This window comes from Metopolophium dirhodum, chromosome 1, assembly GCF_019925205.1.
Source record: "Metopolophium dirhodum isolate CAU chromosome 1, ASM1992520v1, whole genome shotgun sequence".
Taxonomy (NCBI): Eukaryota; Metazoa; Arthropoda; class Insecta; order Hemiptera; family Aphididae; genus Metopolophium; species Metopolophium dirhodum.
The window spans coordinates 75,988,554-76,007,470 of NC_083560.1; the positions used below are offsets into that span (position 1 = coordinate 75,988,554).

The 18,917-nt window shown below is 25.9% G+C and overlaps 1 protein-coding gene across 2 annotated transcripts in view; it reads left to right on the plus strand.

The window, feature by feature from the left end:
• The window catches only part of LOC132934507 (DNA ligase 3), a 47,654-nt gene that overhangs the window by 18,645 nt on the left and 10,092 nt on the right, over positions 1-18,917 (plus strand). For both annotated transcript variants that reach the window (XM_061000817.1, XM_061000818.1), the window contains exons 2-15: positions 7,791-8,094; positions 8,187-8,408; positions 8,959-9,077; positions 9,253-9,470; positions 9,542-9,619; positions 13,680-13,839; positions 13,915-14,070; positions 14,225-14,356; positions 14,423-14,502; positions 14,624-14,711; positions 14,790-14,867; positions 15,821-15,944; positions 16,010-16,122; positions 16,917-17,021. In XM_061000817.1, coding sequence (XP_060856800.1) covers positions 7,800-8,094; positions 8,187-8,408; positions 8,959-9,077; positions 9,253-9,470; positions 9,542-9,619; positions 13,680-13,839; positions 13,915-14,070; positions 14,225-14,356; positions 14,423-14,502; positions 14,624-14,711; positions 14,790-14,867; positions 15,821-15,944; positions 16,010-16,122; positions 16,917-17,021 — 1,968 coding nt within the window. In that variant the 5' untranslated portion in view covers positions 7,791-7,799. The remainder of the gene's footprint in view (positions 1-7,790; positions 8,095-8,186; positions 8,409-8,958; positions 9,078-9,252; positions 9,471-9,541; positions 9,620-13,679; positions 13,840-13,914; positions 14,071-14,224; positions 14,357-14,422; positions 14,503-14,623; positions 14,712-14,789; positions 14,868-15,820; positions 15,945-16,009; positions 16,123-16,916; positions 17,022-18,917) is intronic.

Here is an 18,917-nt window from a genome sequence, read left to right on the forward strand (position 1 = left end):
GTATATGGATAAATTATTATATCTCCATATCGGTAGATATTCTGTTATGAATGTTATTGTAATTATGTAATTTGTAAACATTTTCAAAAGGGTTTCAAACCCATTAATTATTATAAAATAAAATAAAATAAGAATCTCAAATTTAAAGATAGCACAAAAGGGGAAAACTAGAACGTACAGCAATACCGAACTAACATTAATTGATTAAATTATCTCGTGTCTCGTAAAATGTATACATTTTATTTTATTATTTAGTGTAACTAAAAAAATTACTGTAGATACATGACACTTTTACTGAATGTTTATATATGCAATTTTTATGTATCAGTAATATCGAAATATTGCGACTATTTTTGAGCAATTTATTGGCATAAGACAATTTCGAGTTTTACTAGTTTACTCTAAATTGATGTCGATAAAAAAAATTTTGCCCAGTCAAACAACTTTAAATGTAATCCTCATAAATTTATTGTCGTTAGTGAAAATTAAAAAAAAAGTTGAGCGTGAATCCACACTAATTTTTTATGAGCGTCTGAAGTTAAAATGTTGACAAAATTCATCAAAGTCACAAAAATTGGCAAATTATATCAAATTAGAAATTCATAAAAATTTGGCCATGTATATCTAAGATTTGAAATTTTCATACAAGATTCCCATTAAGTTTTTTATACATTTAACAAAAATTAAGTTTACCGGCAGGGGTGAATCTAGTGGGGGGGGGTAGGGTTGTCATAATACCCCCCCCCCCCAATAATTGGTTTCTTCACTTTTAAGTTGGCCGTTTTACATTTATGAAAAACTCAATAACTGTACATAATGGCCAACTGATAATTTATATACGATTGTGATAGTGATATACTGATATTGACTGCGAATGTACTAATATTATTATTTTCTAATACTGTCTGGACTAGAATAATCAATAATACCTATTGTCTATTATCGGAAAAATGAGAATAGATTCCGAGCGGAGCGATGAATGTATATTGATTTTACAATGAAGTGGTATTTTTTTTTTGTGGTGTGTACACGATAAGTAGTTGAAATAATGCTTCGATTTTCAACTTCAGTATCTTGTTCGATGGGAAAATTAATATTGTTTGTGCACTGAGGAGGTCAAAATTCCCAATAGTTTTCAAAAGCGCCGGGAAAAACAACATAAAAATACGTAAAAATGACGAAAATGTGCAAATTATTTTGAGTTAGAAATTCATTAAAAGTTTTCTTTTTAAATCTAAGATTTGAAAATGTAATACAAGATTCCTTATAAATTTGTCTACCTTTATCAAAAAAAAAAAATGTCTACAAGAAAGACAAATTCAATTTTTATGAGCGTTTAAAGTTCATATTTTTACAACATTTGATATTCACTCGATTTCTCATGTCACGATTTTCTTATTTTATTGTAATTAAAAAACGATGTTTGTAAATGTCAATGAATGTTTATATCAGCATTTTCTATACGACATACAATTTTGAAAACAATTTGACTCTTTTCGAGCTGTTTACGGACATTGTGAGTTTTCAATTTTTTAATTTTTTTTTTCTTTATATATCAATAAAATGTTATTTGCTGGGTAAAAAACATGAATATTTAAAGCAAGGCTGCTGATATATTATTACAATAGTAGTTCAAAAATATTAAAAAAACATAGGCACAATTTTTTTTATAGCATTTAAAGTTTGAATTTTGACAAAATGTATCAAATTTAAAATTTAATAATTATTTTGTAGTAAAAAATGTATAAAATGTTCAACTTTTATAGCTAAGGATTGAAAATTTAAAACAAGGTTCCACGTAAATAGGTAAATACATAAATTACTTTTTCACAATAATATCATCAAATATACTTGGTAATAACTAATAATATAGGCTGACTGACCGTTTTCGCTCAGAATCGTTTTTCTTAAACAATGATTTTATATCATTGAATTTAAATTTAACAACATCCATTACAGTGACCCACTAACTGTACAGCAGAGCGACACCCAATTTTTATTATTTAATATTTGTGTTTTTTTTTTTTATTATTTATTATTTTATTGCAAATGTGGTACTTACCTAATGGAATATATTATAAGAGCTTGAATGTTTAATTTACTTAAATAATTCAACATTGTAACAGCTTAACGATGAAAAGACGACAAAATAACAAAAACAAGTTGTCCTGGATCAATTTTTAGAGTTGGCCAAACTACTAACTTTGGCCCCCCCAATAAAAACCTCCTCGGTACGCCCCTGTTTACCGGAAAGTCAAATTTATTTTTTACGAGAGTTAGGAGATAGACATTGGATTTTCATCAAATTTTTATTATATCATTTTCTAAACATAATTTTGAAATATTTGGACTCGTTTTGAGTAATTTATTAACTTTTGAAATTTGAAATATTTTTATTCTATAAATTTCAATTCGTTGGAAATATGATATACATTCGTTGGATTAAAAAACTTGAAAATTTAAAGTATATTATTATATTTTTTTATACACAATGACATTTTCAAATGTAATTTTTTTTAGCAAAAATGAATTTAACTTACTGTTGTACTAATGCACAATAGTTAAAATAGATTACTTTAATCACAATAATATCATCAAATATACCTACTTAGTAATATTATAGGCTGACAGACTGTTTTTCCAATACAAAGTTAAAGGTAAATTTACCCAAATTATGTATGCTCTACTACGGTAAATTTTGAGTTATTAGGGCCCCAATGAATAACGCCCAAAACATACTTGTAGGCATGGAGTCTGCATGTGTAAATATAAGATAATATCGGTGGTTAATAATTTAAACTATAAATGGATATAAATTTAATATTCTTTCATGACGTGTATTTATATTTTTTTTTTTACCAATTTGAAGAAAAATTAAATACTAATTTAAAAACGTATGTGAAATAAGCACTTAAAATAACAAAATATGCACCAACACGCGTAAAAATGAGTTACATAATGTAAAATATTTAGAAATCACAAAAAAAATGCTTTAGTCTCCTGGTGTTATGAAACGAATTTATATAATCACTACCTATGGTCTATAAATTATGTTTTTAATGAATATTAGGAAACATTCAAACTCCTATAAGTCCCTAGCCTTAAATTAATGATGTATACCCCGTTTGTTGTTAACGCCACGACTACGGTGTTCAATTATATATAACACTCTTAATACCGGCGTGTGTGCGGTGGTATTAGTGGTGGTTTGTCGGTTCGTTGTGATGTTTAGTTGTGTGGGGGTGCTTGTTCGGGAGTTGGTGGCTGAACTCCGACGCACGACTATGGCTATGCTGCCGCATCGGAGAACGTAGTTTAAAGTTTTCGAGATCACATATATAGTATATTATTACATACCTACACTGTACATATATATAATATATATGTATATTATATTATATACGTTTATAATTACCTCTGAAGATGTGCATATATCGACGGCTTAGTGAGTGCTGCGCACGTAGATATTATTATATAAGTCACGAATATATGAAATTATTCAGGGACAATGCACGTGGTTTATAATCAGAAATAGAAATAGTACCATATTGTTTTTGGAACTTAAAAAAGCTTTATTTTTATAAAGTACCTATATTCTAATATTTTTACAACGTTTCTGTGAAGTATAAAGGATGTTCATGTTTAAAAAAACGAGAAAATAAATAACATAAATAAAATATAGGTATTTTTGAACGGGCCTGAAAAGTATATTTTGGTATTTTGGATATTTTAGTATTTTAAGTATGCATTTGCTTCATTATAGTAAACAACGAACGAGATTTGTTTGATCTAATTATTTTTAGTTAGGTATATATAGATGAGATAAAATAAAATAATTTAATTGTTTTTTTTTTCAAATACTATATTTCACCCATATTTAAACTACCTACCTCAAGTGCAATTAAAATAATTATCGCAGTGTATTTATAGTTTATTCTATTAATAATATAAGAGCACAAAATATGCTTGTAAGTTACATTTTTCATACAATTTATAGGTACAATATTATTATTGGTATACAAATTGTAATCATATACTGCCTGACATCACCAGAAAAAAAGGAATCCTTAAACTGTGTCGTATTTACGAAGGAAAATTGTATTCACTCAGGTTGTGAGTAACTAGCCAAGGAGTCATCTCTCCAATGTTAAACCCGTGGCCTTGTTTGTACCTACTACTTTTATGTGAAATACGAATAGCCTTTAACCATTACATTATTAAATCATGTTAAATGTGTAGTATAAACGGAATTTTTGTATACGATACAACATACAAACTTATATCTTTGTAATTGTATAGAGGCAATATTATGTAGAATTTGCGGCCCACGAGACTTGTTAAGACTAAAGTGGTAAATTTTAAATTTTAAAGAAAGTAAATATGTTAATTGATTATGATTTGACCTTGGCTCAATAGGAGATAATTTCAATATGATCATCTCCGTTGACCGTCTTATTATAGGTACTCATTTGATTTTTAGAGTATAATGTGATGTTTTTAAGTATTATTTTTCCTGTGAGTTAGAAATAGTAAACTTTTCTTTGCAATATAGTTTTCAAAAAATTGTTGTAATAATAATAATTGTTACGCGCGTACATAACTGTACTAACATTCGTAGTACTCGCCACAATGACATTTTAAATATGATATAAAAAAAATCTATCAAATATACAAAATATTACTTAATTCTTAAAAATATGTAATTTTACCTATGTGTATACTGTATATTATATAATTTGTAATACTTATTTTGTATAAATAATGTTGCATATACGCATAGTTGAATTGTAACATAAATCATTCAGTCCGCATGCTAGTCGAAGATATTGAGTTGAAATTTCCCCGAGGATTTGTTTTCATAAGATCAATATAAATAATAATATAATATATGTGATAATAAATGTAAGTAAAATATGGGTTTTATATAAGAAAAATGATCATATTTTAGTTATTGGATGATTGGTTTTTGGTCATTTTGATATTTATGTTGAAAAAATACATCCTATACTAGGTACCTATTTACAATACTAGTTAAGGTGTAAATAAATATTTTGTGAAACATTGTTTATTTTAGTCTTATTATGAAATTGGTTATTATTGAATTAATCGATTAAAAGTGAATGAAATAAAATAATAAAATAATGGTAATTTCCGCATGTTAAGTGGTGAGGCTATTGTGACTGTTTTGATTGGTCACTTGAGCGCATGTGTTATTATTTTCAATTAATTATTTTTGTCGCATTTTATAAACGGTCCTGAGTGGTGGTATTTTAGCAATTATGTATTTATTTGATGTTATTATAATATTTCTGAAAACTCTTTACTTTCTATTAATTCAATAAATATTCCTCTTATGGAGGTGTTTAATGAATTATGGTCCATAAAATCTAATTACTCCACAGGTCCTGATAATATTTCCACAAAATTTTCTTAAAGAAACTGCATTTATTTTGTCACCAATTATAACCTTTTATTTAATAAGTCAATACAAACAGGTATATTTCCCAACACATGGAAGTATTCTTTCATCTCACCTATATTAAAAAAGGAGACAAATCTCAAGTCACAAATTATCGACCAATCTCTTAGGATTTCTATAATTTCTAAAAATTTTTCTAAACTTGTTAACGAAACTATTTCCCCCCTTTGTGATCATATTCTTATTAGTGAACAACATGGCATTCGTCCTAAGCATTTAACAATTACTAATTTATGGATATTTAATCAATCAATTTTGGATTCATTTGTCGATAAAGCTCAAATAGACGTAATTTATACAGATTTTGAAAAGGCATTCGATAGGGTTAACCATTCATTATTAATTAACTCTTTTCTAACAAATCGTATCCAAGTTGTTAAATACGAAAATTGTGTATCTAACTCAATAAATATGTTATCAGGTGTTCCCTAAGGAGATCACTTATCTCATTACTTTTTCATTTTTCATTAACGATATTAATAAAGTTCTAAATTGCTCAAAATGTCTATTATTTGCTGATGACACTAAAATATTTAAAAAAATCAAGTGTATTGATGAATCATTGGAACTTCAAGCCGACTCAGATATTTTATATAAATTGTGCATCAATAATGGAAGCTCCGTTATATCGTACTCTATAAAAAAAAATTACTCTCTTTGTTAGTTATATCTTACTTAATACAAATCTAACACGTAAATATATTATTAAAGACCTAGGAATTTCATTTGAAATTATCTTTTAGCAATCATGTCGATTTTATTCGTAATTAAGCTTTTATGAAACTGGGATTATTAAAACGTATGTGTAGCGATTTCAACGATAGTTTAGCTTTAAAAATATTATATTATTCCCTAGTACGCTCCCATATAGACTATGTCTCTTTAATTTAGCACTCAGATAGTATTTGTCAAAACCAGAGTCTATCTAGTATACAAAATAATTTTTTAGATATTTATCTTTTAAATGTAATTTTGAAAAACGTCCTCATTCAGGGTATATTAATATTAGTATTTTTTTTTAATATTGCTCCCTTAAACAGTAGATTTAAAATGTTAAATTTAAAATTTCTTTTTAAACTACTACATAATTTTATTGATTGCCCAGAAATTTTAGAACGTAGGTATTAACTTCAAAGTAAATGTTAATAATTCAAGAAATAAACATCCTTTTTATTTATCATTTATTAAAACTAACTACATGTCATACTACCCTGCTATTATATTAATGTCATGTGGAAACTTTTTCGATAACTTGGACCTGTTCAATATGACTTTAAATTTTTTAAATTGCTATTTTTAGATTATTATATTTTTAATTTCTAACAAGTATATATTATATATATATATATATATATATTTTCTCTATTATTTGTATACATTTTTACTATAACTCACGCATATACTGCCATTACTCATTAGGATACTATTGTAAATTGAAATTTTATTCCGTTAATAAAATATTATTATTATTATTAATGAACATTTCATATTATGCATATTACAAAAATTATTAAATTAAAATAAACAAGGTACAAATTATATATTTATATTTTTAATATTTGTCTTGGGTAATTTTATACTTCTATTTTATTCTATAATATTACACTATTACCTACTTCAATTTAATTATAACTAATTAGCTTATTGAAAAATACACAAATAAACATATAATATTGTTTTATAGGAAACTAAAATGAGCAAGAATATTAATTATTTATAAGTTTTCTTTATATGTTTATTAGTTAGGTACATTACTATATATTACTATATAGATAGTTCATTTTAGTTCATTCACGGAAAACCACGTGTATTGAACAAAAAGCTTTATAATTCAACTTTTCAATTGATCATCGGTATGGTAAACAGTACATCATTTAAATGAAATGGTCTAATAGGTTTTGATAAAATAACGGAAAATACAGAAAACTAGAGTAATGTCATTTACGACTAACACGTGAATTGAACGAAAACGGTATATTATTTTGTTTATTTCGTTGTACCTATTGCTAAAAATATTATTTTAAAACTGTTCAAACTCTGACGGTTTTTTTTTTTGTTATAACCATAATGTGAAGTGAGACAAGTGCCCGTCTCCGTATCGTGTCTGGATTTTTTTTATTGGATTTTTATTTCTCAGACTTAAACCAATGAAATCTCTTTGGTGACTGCTTAACTAATTTAATTTCGCTGAACGGTATAGTCGATATATGGGTTAACTTTATTTCCTTACATTAGCATGGTTATTTTCCCTTTATATTTTCATTTGCTCAAATTAAATTATTCCAATTCAATTTAGTTATTTATTTTATAGCTTGACAATATGGAAGAACCGTCCGAGGACAAGCTTTTCGTTGCCGAAAAATCTAAGAGCAACAGGGCAAAATGTAAAAAGTGTAAAGAAGTCTTAAATCAAGGATCGTTGAGGATCGCCAAAGTTGTTGCGAATCCATTTGGTGATGGGAAAATGATGGCTTGGCATCATCCACAGTGTTTAGTAACTGTATTTTCTAAGCAGAGAGCGTCGACAGCGAAAATTACCTGTGTGGACGATATCGGTGGCTGGGACGGACTGTCCATGGAACACCAAAACGAAATATTGATGACTTTCCCCGATAGTAAGATATTGAAATAATTAGTTTTTAAAAGTATATGAATTAGTTTCAAGAGTGTATAAATGTGAGTACCTATATTTTTTTGTATATATTAGTTCCTAAAGAGAAACTTAAAACACACGATGACGAAGAGCCTAGCAAAAAAGACACACCCAATAAAAAGAAACCAAAAGCAAAACCTGTGCCGTCCTTGCCACAAACGCAAGATTACTATTTTAAAGACTTTCGAAAACTGTGTTTGAGTCTCTCGCAGGAAAATAGCCATCTTCAAAAAACTGCTATTTTTAAAGAATTTATCGATAAAATTTTATCCAAAGGTATGTTCTATAAATTGTAATATATTTATAGATGTTCAAGATAATAAATAATATAAGTATACACAATTACTTTATGCTTTTATATATTTTTTCGTTATTAGGTACTTTAATATTTCAATATGTATTTTTTCTCTTGAAAATTTGGTTTAAGCATTTCAGAGTTCGTCTTTGTTTTTATATTTAGGTGAACTCGTAAAAAGCAAATTAGCTTCTATTTCATTATCTAATTATTTAATTATACAATATTATTAAAAATGTTAATGGCGTAAGGTATTTGATCTTGTATAATATACTCAGTTAATTAGAATCTTGAGCGTATTATAAATTTAAATTTTATATTTTGACAGTTACCTAATTAAAATATACCTTAGAGTTAATATTATAATATCTACGTAAAATAGAAATATTTTATCGCATATACTTTAAAATTGAATGATATTTAACTTTATTATGATTGTGATCATTGTATTAATACCGGTTTAGATAAGATACCTGTATACCTGTTTTTTTTTTTTAAATTTTTGATAAAATACTAATTGTGTTTATACAGAACATTCAAATGAGACCCGTGCAGAAAGTATGTTTTTATGGTGTAAAATGTTGTTGCCCAATTCAGAAAAAAGAATTTACAATCTACAATCAAAACAACTTATTAAACTATATAGTCAAGTAAAAAAAATTATTTTATTTTATTTTATTCATTACTTCATAAATACATTGTTATTATAATGATTACTCTAACTTCTTAAAAAAAACAAATTTACACATATATTTTATGAACAGCAATACTACCTACGTAAAATTATTTTTATTAAATTCCGTAATATATCTTAATTGTTTTAAGTTGTTTAAACAAAATGTAAACTTAATGCTGGAAGATTTGGAAAAGGGAGATGTTGCTGAAACGATAAGAATATTTTTTGAAAAAAGTAACAATGTCGATGTAAAACCAGCATCAAAATCAACTTTGACATTAGCTAAAGTAAACAGTTTTCTCGGTAAATTATCAATTGAAACTACAGAAGTCGCACAATCGGCCCTTTTCAAATCAATCGCCACATTGTAAGTTAACCTGCCCATCAAGGTTAGAATAAATTAAATTTTAGATTTAAAACAAATAATTTATTTTGCAGATGTACTGGGAATGATTTGAAAATGATAATTCGACTAGTGATGCACGATCTCAGAATTAATTGCGGCCCAAAATTTATGTGAGTTTTAATAATAATTTGATAAGAGTTAAATACTTTTTAATGTGTACCTATAAATTCAATTGAAACATCTAGAAAACCTACTGTAGTTTGCTGTATCATATATGCTTATATGGCTTACAAGTATAATTATCCTAGACCTACAGTAGGTTTACAATATATTCGAGTATATTATAGTATATAATATGCAAATCTCTTTGTGGACAGGGACTGACCACTAAATATTTTTGTTTATTTTATGGTGGTTTGTGTAACTTTCAACTAGAAAATCTGTTCGTTAGGTAGGTAAATGGGTCTATATACCAAATAGTAGGTATAGGTACAATTGTGCATTAGTGTGTATTTATAGACTTATAGGTGGTATGGATACAATAGGTGGTCACCGCTGTTAACCACCACGTATAACGAATTTAACAACCAATCTTTAAATTTTATATTTATGATGGATTGAGGTTTTTAATAAATTCAAGTTTTTAATTCTAATAATTCTCCGAGATTATTTTAATAATCAACACAATTTTGTTTTAATTTTTTTAAATAACTGAAGATATTTAAAAATAATTTTTTTTTTCATAACTTTGTTTAAGTTTTACTTAACGAAGCATACATTTTTATTTCATATTCCGATGGTCTTAAAAGCCGGAAAACCCCCCCAAAAAAAAAAAAAACATTTTTATTTCATATTCCGGAGCAAAATATATTATTTTAAATTTTGATGAAGATCGAATTTTGAATGTGTTGTTTATTTGATTTAACATATATTCCTTCTCCTAGGTTATAACTTCTAGACCGCCAATTATCTATATGCATTTACATATCTGCATAGTATATGCAAATGAATATTATCGCCTTTTTCTACCAAGTATATGCATACTTAATTGGTTCATGATATAAACGGTATATAGTCGTATTTTTTTACTGGTTAAATGTGTAAAAAACTAAAATAACATCTGACCGGACGAGTTTCTACAGTCGTCATTGAATAATACGTACCTATAGTTGAAACTCGGCTTAGATTTTTTTGTATTCATAAGTTATACTCATCTGACTTAGTTTGATCACCTTGTGATCTATTATAGATCATCTATATGACATTGTAACGAATTCACGAATTCAGTGGTGTATGTTGAGGTATAGGGTTCTAAGGTTCCGACCCTCCCTCCCCCCCTGAAATTTCTTTTTTCTACAAAAAAATCCTATCTGCGTACCACTATTTTTATATATCCAGATCAATTGTTGGTCATTTTTAAGAGATATAAAATTAATTGTTGAATATAACAAAGTTGATAATCATAGTTTCAGTTTTTTTTGGCTAATCTAGAACATTCCTAAACGTCTGCCACAATAGATGGTGTATCATTGTCTATCGATTATTACCACGTTTATTACGGCCCGAGGAGACTCTGTAGATGACCCGGTTAAACACTGTAAATCTATATACTAAACTAACTATAATTTGTTGTATAAAAATTAAAAACTGTTTGGAAAAAAATTATGTAAATTATTTACTCAGGTGAAACCCTAACCGAACAAAAATCCTGCGTACGCTACTGCACGAATTAGTTATAATTTTTATGCTTAGAAAATTCGTTGACCTTTGTTATGATTTATGAATTAATACTATTCTTATAACATATGAATATTGTATAACAATATATTATATTTATTATATATTCCCCATTAAACTTTACTCATTCTTGACAACTAATGACAAGTAAACTCAACAGACCGCCTATAGATTAATGTTTACAACTATACATAAACAGACATTCCACCTAATCGAAAATAGTGAAATATAAACATAATATTATAATATAGATTTCTTTCGCTTTTATACATTATTATTGTAATGTGAATTTGGTTCGTGAATTCGATCGGTTGTAATTTATTACGGCGTGTGGATAAGTAGATTCAAGCCGTTTATCATCTCATGTCAGACAGGTTAAACGACTCTACATGTGTAGAGTTAATAATTTATATATCGGTTCTGATATTACCTATGTTATCGATACTCGATAGTAACTTTTGTTACGGCTTTTATTGAAACGATAGATCAAAATATGTTGTACTTTATGTATCCTAGTGGATTTAGCTATATTACGTACGAGATTCCGAGAATAATACATGAATAAGTCATTGTATGTTTTCATTTGCAGTAAAAGGTCTATGTCTAATCATATCCCTCTGTAGCAAATCGATACATATTTTTCGACTCGAAAGAAAAAAACCATTGTTGAAGTTCTAGTTTTTAAAAAAAATTTAGTTAAAGGTTTGTAATGCTGTCTTGAAATGATGAATATTATATTATAATTTATGGACGTGACTTTAGTTGGACGTAACCTGTATTGTTGTTCCAGTTAATCGATTATTATTGGTTTATCCCAACATTATAATTTGTAAGTGTCGCCGAAACCATGGCAGGGGTGGGGGGAGTTGTGTGCAAATTTCCGGCTACGGCAAAAAATATTCAAGTAAAATTACTTTTGAAAAATGTAGGTATTAAGATTAATGTAAAAGTACAAATATTATTTTATAATTTTATCCGGTGGATAATAGGGTTTGAAACTAGAAACAAATTATGATAGGTACAATGTATTTAAAAAGATAAATATAGCTTTATAGATTTTGAAGTATATACTATATAACTATATGCTGTTGGTTATGAATACAATTCTAGACACTGCCACTAGATTAATGTTTCTATTTAAGCCAATGTTTTTATTTTTAATTTACAAAGTTTTTAATATGATGCATATTATCATTGATTATTAATAGTATTTACAATCAATGATATTATTTATATTAAAAAATTGTAATAATCACTAAGTATACCTACATACGTGTCACGCGATGAAATTACGTATACACTTAACACTTATACTACTAGAAATCTTATATGATATGAAAAATATATGCGTCTCATAATTAAAAATCTATAATAATATGCTCTAAATTAATCATTGCTCTGAATTAAGTCATGAAAAGTTGGGGCTTATTTATGACGATTTTGAATATTTCAAAGTAAGTTTTCTTGTTATATTTTTCAATAAGTACTAAATTAAATTATTGTAATATCATAAATATTTGTTAAAAATTCTTAATTTTTAAATAATAATTACTTCATAAATTTACCCATTGTTGTAATAAAGTATCACAAAAACATGTATAAAAATTAACTACTTCTTCTTTTCTGTTTTATTTTTTATTTTTTAAGCCAAACAAGTATTTACATAATGATAAAGTAAAAATCTCTTTATCAGGGTGGCATAAATTGTATGCGCTTACGTCAAAAGTTAATTTAGCAAATGTCACTCTATAAATCGATGATATTGTAGACATGTGTCTAAATATAATATTTACGAAAAAAATTTCAGCTTAGACTGTTAAACTGCTTAGGGCATACTATACTCTGTATCTTATCTAAATATACGTACAAAAATTTTTTCATTTAAAACTTTTGGTAAAAATGTAAAATACATATGTAGGTAATGCTAAAATAATTCATAATTATTACACCATGTAAATAATGATTTCATTATTTAAACCAATTAAATGACTTATTCAAATGTTATTCTTTCATTACAGTTGGACAAAAAACTTTTTGTATTTGTATGTTATGTTTTGTTAATGACAGTCAAGAAGAGTCTTTAAGACCTATTAGCGTTTTTTTTACCTACATAGTAGATTCTTAATTACCTTGGTTTTAGTTATTGATCTCACTATACACAAACACAATCAAAATATTTTTGTTATTTAAAGTCAATTCAATTTGGTTAGGTATATTTAATATTTATACATGTTTATATATGTTATACATTTATAACATATATAAACATATATATACCTGACAATATTTTACTAAACCTCAATGTCCTCAAAAACAACTACAGTAAGACACTAACAGTAACACTATAAAATAGATGAATAAATAATAATAATAATTAAAATAATTCTTTAAAAAAATGTGCAATGTGTATTGTGTATAATTAGCATATACCTACAGTTGTAGGTAATATATTTATTTAGACCCACATTAATTGTAATTATATTTTATTTTCAGTTTAGGGGCTCTTCATTCTGATGCATATGAAGCATACCAAACTTCACATGATTTAAAATCTGTTGTACAGAATGCATGTTCATGTGATTCATCTAAGGTAGCTAGCAATGGAAAAATGAACATTAAATTATCTTTGTTAACACCAATTTTACCAATGTTGGTAAGTTGTTTTCCATTGAACTTGTAAGCTTTTACTTTTGTTAACTTTTACCATTCACATATTTCATTATTTTAGGCTGAACCATGCAAAAATTTGGATGACTTTTTTAAAAAGTGTCCTAATGGTATATACTCAGAAATTAAATATGACGGTGAACGTGTTCAACTGCATAAAAGTGAAAGACAATTTAAATTTTTTTCAAGAAGTCTAAAACCTGTCTTGGGACATAAAGTAAATATCTTCACATATAAACGTATTAAAAAAATCTTTATTATATAGACATTAGACATAATATTATATTATATACATATATTATTCTATATATTAATTTTGTTTGTCAACATTTTAATTATTGAATATTTTTAAATATAAATTTCAATTTTAGGTTGATTTATTTAAACAGTACATTCCTAAAGCTTTTCAGCATGGAAAAGAGATTATTTTAGATTGTGAAGTACTAATGTATGACCACAAAACTAATAAACCTTTACCATTTGGTACCTTAGGCATTCACAAGGTATTTTTCTCTTATAAAGGTGACATTTATAAGTTTAACTAATACAGTTATTATTTGTTTTCATAGAAAAGTAAATTTGAAGATGCTAATCCTTGCCTGTTTGTTTTTGACTGCATGTATTACAATGGTGTATCATTATTAGATAGGTAAGAGATTACAAATACTAATACATTTGAAATTAATGTTTACATTTAACTATTTTCCCGTAATAATATGTACTATTGTACTTTTGTCATCTATAATATAGAACAAATTAATGCATTTCAGAACAATTGTAGAACGAAGAAAAATTCTGCTGCAGAATATGACTCCAATCAAGGGACATATCATGTTTTCAGAAGTTAAAGAATTGCACGTCAGTATAATATTTTAAAATGCACAATCGTGTAAAATAATAACTTATGATTATAATTTTTTTCAACATTTATTTTAGAACACTAAAGAACTTAAGTTAATGGTAGAACATGTATTGAAACAAGGCCTAGAAGGATTAGTATTAAAGGATCTAACAGTAAGTGTATTAATGACTTAAATTAAATTATAATTTATTATTAATTAAAGGTCAGATTTTTCTTTTTGATTTGGTATAAACATTAACATCAACATTCAAGTATATAGAATATAATATTTAAAGAACTCAAGAAGCGACAACTATCAGTTGATATATGATTACCAGGGATCAATAATAAATCATTGCATTCTAAATATTTTTATTATATGAATAATCCTTGTAAAATACAATTTAAAAACTCAAATCTTTTTTGGTGATGAATTTACTGTTACAATTTTAGAATGAATTATTTTGTGGAGTATTACCTAAATCTCATACTTAAATTTCATTGAGTATTCAATAGTATTTTTTGAATGTTATATAAAATTGACTGTTATCATTATTTATCTTTTACTAAAACAATAATTAAAAATAGATATTATTATTTTAAGATATTCAAATACAAATACAAGTCAATAAAAGCAATGAAAAACATTTTATTAGTTTTTAATTTAAATCCTATTTTTATAAATTTAATTTTACTATGCCTAATTTTTTTTTTAGTACCTAAGAACTTTTAAGTGGGTGATATTCATGCTCTCTAGACTCTTAACAATTAAAAAATAAATAGTGTTTTAAACTTCTCAAAATTAAGGTCGTTTAACATGGCATAATATCTAAGTATCTATACTCTGTTCCACGAGAGAAAATACACGTTTCGCGGATCCAACTGATGGAAATTTTTCCCACTCCTTACCACCAACAGTGAGTGAGTCATTGCTGACCACTAGTCGAACTGCCGAACATTTGATGATTGTAACCAAACGACAAAAGTGGTGAGAGTTGCACATCGACCAACAAAAAAACGTGTACCTTCTCTCCTAGAACGAAGTATAGTTCATAAACTATATCATAAACAATGTATTAATATGTATTTGTTTTGCATATATTTTATACATTTATTTTAATTTCAGGGAGTTTATGAGCCTGGAAAGCGACATTGGCAAAAAATAAAAAAAGACTACCTATTTGATGGATCTATGGCCGATAGCGCTGATCTTGTTGTTCTTGGTGCTTGGTTTGGTACTGGAAATAAAGGTATATATTATGACACAAATTGTAAATTGAAACATTGGGATATATAGTGTATATTGAATAAACAGGTGGTATGATGTCAATATTTTTAATGGGTTGCTATAATGAAGCTAAAAAAAAATGGTGTACGGTGACAAAAGTACATGGTGGTCACGATGATAAAACACTAGAAAGATTACAGGTAAAGAAGAATTTTATTTAAATTTCAAATTTTAAATATTTACCTATTGTTTGGTAAAATTAATTGTCAAAATCAATTTTAAATATTTCACATATAATTTCAGAATAACCACTTAAATATTTTAGTATATTATTATTAGTTTGACTCTGGGTTAAGATACTAATATTAAATATTATTATTACAAAAAAAATTAATGAATTACTACAAAATTTTTTTTTTTGACTAAATTTAAACAAATTAAGTTAATACGAATGGATTTTGTAATTTTTGACATGCTCCTAGAATCATTTTAGAATCGCCTTACTCATAGTTTATGATAATAATGGTATTACATTTATTATTGTATTAATTTGTATGAGTTTTTATAAAGATGTATAATTTACCTAAAAAAAAATATTAAATAAAAAGTTACATAAATGTACCAATTATTCAGTGATTCTAATTTTTTTTAGGTATTATTTTATTTTATTCATATTTTCAAACACAATACAATGTTGAATGTATGTCCGTTTCTATTATTTTCATAACATTTATATACTAAATAGTACTAAAAATTATAAATGAACAGCTAAAATAAAAGCTAATACACTAGTAAAAATATTTAAGACAGGGGGGGGGGGGTTCATTCAATTTCAATAAACAAAATTTACATAAATTTACTTTTACCCACATCTTTATTTAAATATTATGGTAAATCGATTCAATTATATTTTTATTATATTGTTGATGAATTGATTATTATAAATGATTGCTTGTTTATTGTTAAATATAATATTAATTCTTAATTATTTTAGGGTGAATTAAAAATGATCAAAATTAGTAAAGATCCAGAAAAAGTTCCAGAGTGGTTAAAATGCACTAAAACTATGATCCCGGATTTTGTAGCAGAAGATCCTAAAGTATGTATGGAAAAAAAATAATTTAGAAAAAAATGTTTTGATATTTTCAAATATTTTTTTGTTTTTTTCGTACTATCTACTTAAGAGACTTACGCTATAATTATACTATACACCATTACTAAAATTATCATTTTCAATACACAATAAAAATGTCTAAATATTTAGACTAATTTTAAGTTATTTATAGGCATTTCAAATTTTTGAATTCTTTTAATTCATTGTTTTTATATATGTTGGTAAAAATGGTCACTCTGTCAAAAAACTTGAAAATGTATTATAAGATTCCTCTTAAGTTCCTCTTACAGCAAATATTATTAAAATATTAAAAATAAATGATAATTTATTTTTTAATTTAAAAGAAATTGGATATTAAATAAAAACTATCAATCTTTTGTTTAATGGCTTTAGCCTCAAGTTATTTTATTTTAATTCAATAATTATTTATCGTAAGGGCTCAAAACTTTTTAGTTTTTGACATTATGTTTACCTTTATTTTTATTTTTTATACATAATGCAATTTTTATAAGATTTAATACTAATTTTAAATTATTGATACCACAAACCGATTTACTCTTATTTATGCATTGGTATTGACTTATAAGGTAACAATAATAATACCTATAATATATGATTTATTATTATGTTATATTTTATAATACAGTGAAACTTCCACTAACAGACACCTCGGAATAGTGTGTAAAATTTCAGTTTATTTTGAGATTTCACTGTACCTATTATATGTGATGTTTCGGCAAAAATTAGTTCAACCTACTGTGTTACTTATAGTAATATAAATTAATTATTAAATATCCTTAAAAGTAGAGAACCTCATATCATATCCAATCAGAATCATTATTCATATGCAAAGATGTATCATTGAGTTCAAATTTAAGTGTTTTGATTTTACACATCCATGACATAGGTACCAAATAATCAATGATGTTTGTCATCGTCTTTTTTAGGTTTTTTAATTGGAGGTTTTGGATTTAAATATTTTTAGAAATTTGAACATTTATTATAATTGATTAGGTACTGTTGTGAATTGTTTTGTTAAATAACTTAGAGATGTTATAAACTGATGGCGTTCAAATGTATTCCCTCTGGTTGGTGAGTGTATAAATTATGCGTTTTATTCTTAAGCATATAGGAAATAATATTATAAATATATTTATAAATACTATGCTATTATATTACAACACAAATTTTTAATTGTAAGCAATTTAAAATATGATAATGATATAAAATATAAAAATATAATTGTTTTTGGATAATGTTATTTTTAAAAAAATTATATTTATAAGTGTTAATAGTTTTTGGAATAATGTGTGTTATATGTTAAAAATCATTCTATATTTCAGAGATATTTCTGTAATATAGGCAAAATTAACACGAAAGAAGCAGCATGATTCTCGAAAAAAAATTATTTGAGGAAACATAGCTAATTTGTAGTTAAATAATGAAGTTTGGAAAGACATTAATCTAATTGGAAATTTTACGTAGAAGAGCATGGTGTAGTTTTCAAATCATTTTGAACAATATCAACAGAGTTATAGCCAATTTAACTAGAAATTATTGTAGCGTATTTTTAACATTTTATTAGATAATATTCCCCGTGTTACATTCGACACCTAGGCAACCAATAAACAAAAAAAATAATAATAATAATATTAATTTCTACTATAACTATTATTATCTCTAAAAACACCATTGTTAAATTAATAAGCTATCAACAAAAAATAAGTAATATCTCAACAAAAACACTCTGCCATATTCAGTGTAAAAAAAACCGCTAAGTATAAAAACAGCACTAAAAGTTATGATATAATTTTATAGGTAGCTAAGTCTTTGAACTATAGATATAATTTATGTTAAAATAATCTGCTACCTATAGAATAA